Below are 4,193 nucleotides of genomic sequence, written 5' to 3'. Positions count from 1 at the left end.
ATGTAGTTAACCATACATCGACATAAATAAAATATAGTTTGCATTTCCAACACGTAGTTTATAGCAGTATATGCATGTTGACGTGGTGACGCGCGCACTCTTAGTGAACCACGTACAAGTTTTCTGTCGTATTGATATCAAATTTTAACTTACAGTCGGGGTCCTGACTGTTGGCTGCTGGAAGGAGAGTCTCTTCAGGCCCGTCAGTCCCAGCCATAGATAGCTGCTGCCATCTGTTGGCCAAAACAAATCTAGGCGGAAGTAAAATGCTTCTCTTTCACTGTACTGATAGCGCGTTAGCTCAATGCTAATAGCATTTACAGTGATTCTGACTGATTGTGAAGAAACTTCAGAGTGTTGCCTTTCAATAAAGACTAAAACCACACATGTACTCCCAATGGTTCAATAACAGCTGTCAGTTTACTTTGGGTACGCGGTGGATAGGCGTTTTAGGCAAATTATGCAGGAATGAAAAGAGAATCGATTCTGCCCCAAGCTGAATCTATTTGAGGACGCTGATTGGCTAAATTGTATGTCACACATTTATATCTTTAAGTAGCAGTTGGCTAAACTGCTTCATAGTCCCGCCTCTTTTGGCCAGTTTCTCCAGCGCCCCAGAGCTGCTGAGACGTGCACGCACGGAGAGGACGTGCACGCGCGGAGAGGACGTGCAAGAAAAGCATATATTTACCGCAGATATCATATTTTACACATATTACTGGTGATTCCATCTTTCAAAAACACAAATATTGACAATTTGTACAGTTTATTATTATTATTATTTATTGTATTTATTGCGCCCTCTATGGACCAGCCAACACTGGGTCGTGTAGTTAGTTGCTCTTCAGTGACATCAACTCTGAGACTGAAGAGAGAAGAACTCAGAGCGTCATCACAGAATCTGGAGCATTACGTCATCTCAGTAGATCTCCCCCCCCCCCCCTCCATCGCCTCTGTGCAGCATCCGAGCTCTGATTGGTCCGTCGCCCGGTGGCCTATAAAGCTCATTGGCTGATCCCGAGTAATGCTGCGGACCTGATAGAGGACGGGGGTTGGGGGGGGGGGGGCCTTCAGATAAAAGGGGAGACAGACAGCGGGACTCATCTGGATCAACGAGACCCGAATCAACCGGAGACCGAAGACCCGATACCGGCTACGACCGTACCCCGTTGGTCTCTACCGGACTTTGCCGACTCAGTGAGACTCTGCCCGGCCGGTGATCCTCGGAGCGGCGGAGCAGGAGGAGGAACAAGGTGAGAACATGGGCGTCTGTCCTCCAGCAGAGAGACGGGACCGCGCGGGGCTCTGCAGGAGATTATTGTTGTTATTATTAATACTATTATTTATAATAATAATTATTATCATTATATCAATAATTCGGTTAAATACCGTGAGTTTAAAACACGTTCCGATCGCTGTGCGCTGCTGTTAGAATAATATGAATATCTATTATACGAATGTCCCTGAACGCATCACCCAGCAGCTGACTCTAGTCGAACATCTCGAGATGATCGAGCCTCACAAAGAGATCAGCTCTTCATAGTGGGGGAGGTTCCTGTTTATCAGGGTTCCGATGATCCGATAGAACCTCCGGGTCTCCCTCTGCTGTGTCTTACTTGCGGTAAAAACTTGGACACCTGGACACACACACCTGGAAGGTAGCGCTGCAGTGGCCATCCGGGCGGGTCGATCATCACCACGGACAGGAAGGAGAACCCGGACACCGGGCGAAGGAGGTCCCGGTCCGTACAGAATCTGCGGAGCTTTGAACGGCTCGTTTGACGGCTGTGCGCGCGGCAGCGGGGTGCTCCGAGGGGTCACGTGATGATCGTTATGATCAATTTCTATGATGTCATGCAAATAGAAGGAAAAGCTCAACTTGTCACGTGATCACGAGTGTGTGTGTGTGTGGACAAACAAAGTGCACAGGCTGTGCGTGCTGCTCTCAACATAGCGCAGCGTGGAAGCGCCTCTCATTAAACAATTTGTTGAAAATGGATGAAATGCATCGAGACACTGTTGAAACTGAACCCACAGAATTAAGATGTGATGCCACTGAAGAAGAACAAGAGTGGAATGTCATCGGTGATGGAAAGGCTTCAAAAGGAAACTACCTTCTGAACAAGCAACATAAAGACACAAACGACAACACGTGTCTCTGTTGTCCAACAAAACCTCAAAGATTTAAAGATCGATGTCAAAACGCTTCTGAACTCCAGAACACATGGCTCACTGAGCGTCCTCTGCCGAGGAGGAGCTGATGATGATATATGTATTGAAGAAATATCCACATGGAATTACTTCATGGTGATGCAAATGATGATGATGATGATGAAAAGTTTAGTTGTCTCAACTTAACTTATGACATCTTAATGATATCACTTCCTGTGTGTTTCCATCCAGCTGTAGATGTGACCCACCTCCTCTGACCTTCAGCAGGAAGTTCAACCAACACGTCAGTTGCAGTGCATCATGAGATATGTGGCCTTTTTCGCCGTCCTCTGCGTGGTGACATCATCAGTGTGTGCTGGAGTGGGCGGGGCCAGTCAGGGTAAAGAGCGATTCTTTAAACTTCAGACGGACAGGTGGAGGTTGATGTGGATCCTGAGCTGTGTGTGTTGTGTTCTGTAGGTGGCGCTGTGCTGTGTCCTCTGCAGTGTGTGTGTGAGACCAGACCCTGGTACACGCCGCAGTCCGTGTACCACCAGGCCAGAACCGTGGACTGTAACGAGCTGCACCTGCACCGAGTACCAGTCAACGTCTCCTCTGACACTCAGGTGACCTATCACAGAGAGAATGGTGATAATTATAATAATCATATTTATTGATGATAATACTGTAACTCTGTGTTTCAATACGTTTCAGGTTCTGCTGCTGCAGAGTAACAACATCTCCTCCATCAACACGGAACTCCAGAGTCTGACCAACCTGACAGAACTGGACCTGTCCCAGAACCACTTCACCCAGGTAACACAAGTCTACTACACGTTCTCCTGCACGTTCTCTTGCACGTTCTTCTCCATGCTCTTCTCCACGTTCTTCTCCACGTTCTCCTCCACGGTCTCCTTAATGTTCTCCTCAATGTTCTTGTCTATATCCTCACGTTCTCCTCCACGTTCTCCTCCAAATTCTCGTCCATCTTCTCGTCCATGTTCTAATCCATGTTCTCCTCCATTATTACATAAATAAAACAGTGATGCCTTGGTGCTCAAAGTTCCATAAAAACTGGTGTCTCTCTTTGTCCAGGTGAGCTCTATGGGTCTGTCCTCTCTGGGTCAGTTGGTGACTCTGTACCTGGAGGAGAACCACATTCAGGAGTTGGAGGACTTCAGTCTGAGGAACCTTTCCAGTCTGGAGGAGCTCTACATCAACCACAACCACATCTCCTCCATCGAACCCAAAGCCTTTGCTGGACTCAACAACCTGCTGCGGTAACTTCTTCTTCTTTGACCTTCTAAAATATCACTAGAACGACACGTAGAACCTCCTCAGTGATAACTAGATCCTCCCTAGAACCACCTAAATGATCCCTAGACAGTAACCACAAAACCACCTTAGGGACCCACAGAATCTCCTAAATGACCACTAGGACCACTTTAAGAACATTAAAACCACCTAAACCTCACAAAGGAGCACTAGTACCAAGTACAGAACCTCCACAACTCCCTCAATGACCACTATGACCTCCTACATGACCATCAGAACCATTTAAAGGATCCATAGAACCCCCTGAAAGAACACCAAACCCTTCCCAGGGACCACTAGAAATACCCACAGGTTCCCACCTAAGTGACCACAGGCATGACCGAAAGGAACTCTAGATGTTCCAAGACGTCCCAAAAGACCCCTAGAACTATCAAAATCACCCATATAACATTTTCAGTGATGACTAGAACCACTTTAAGACCAGAGGAACCACCTAAAAGATCCTCAAGAGCAAAATAACCGTTAGATCTACCTCAATGACCCTTAGAACGTTCCAGGTAGATAAAAGGATTTTGTTATGGTCATATAGAACCTCTGGAATAATCATTACAACCCTCTAAAGAACCACTAGAACCCCCTCAGTGACCAGAGAAACCACCAAAAGGAACCTAAAGAGCTAGAAGACTCTTAGATCCACCTCAATGTCCAACCTCTTACAGGAACCATAGATCGTCCCCATTACCTTAAATGGGTTATTTTAAGGTCAT

At 46.7% G+C, this 4,193-nt stretch overlaps 1 protein-coding gene across 1 annotated transcript in view; it reads left to right on the top strand.

Annotated features, from left to right (window-relative positions):
* Positions 1–980: 980 nt before the first annotated feature.
* LOC116378599 (leucine-rich repeat neuronal protein 1-like) overlaps positions 981–4,193 on the top strand; it is a gene marked incomplete at its 3' end in the record, with an annotated part of 5,263 nt that continues 2,050 nt past the window's right edge. The window contains exons 1-5 of the mRNA XM_031840495.1: positions 981–1,253; positions 2,404–2,551; positions 2,632–2,777; positions 2,866–2,967; positions 3,247–3,431. Coding sequence (XP_031696355.1) covers positions 2,473–2,551; positions 2,632–2,777; positions 2,866–2,967; positions 3,247–3,431 — 512 coding nt within the window. The remainder of the gene's footprint in view (positions 1,254–2,403; positions 2,552–2,631; positions 2,778–2,865; positions 2,968–3,246; positions 3,432–4,193) is intronic.

This window comes from Anarrhichthys ocellatus, unplaced genomic scaffold (genome assembly GCF_004355925.1).
Source record: "Anarrhichthys ocellatus isolate YVR2014 unplaced genomic scaffold, GSC_Weel_1.0 scaffold2861, whole genome shotgun sequence".
Taxonomy (NCBI): Eukaryota; Metazoa; Chordata; class Actinopteri; order Perciformes; family Anarhichadidae; genus Anarrhichthys; species Anarrhichthys ocellatus.
Note: the sequence above shows the minus strand (reverse complement) of the source record. Positions and strands in the feature narration are given on the sequence as shown.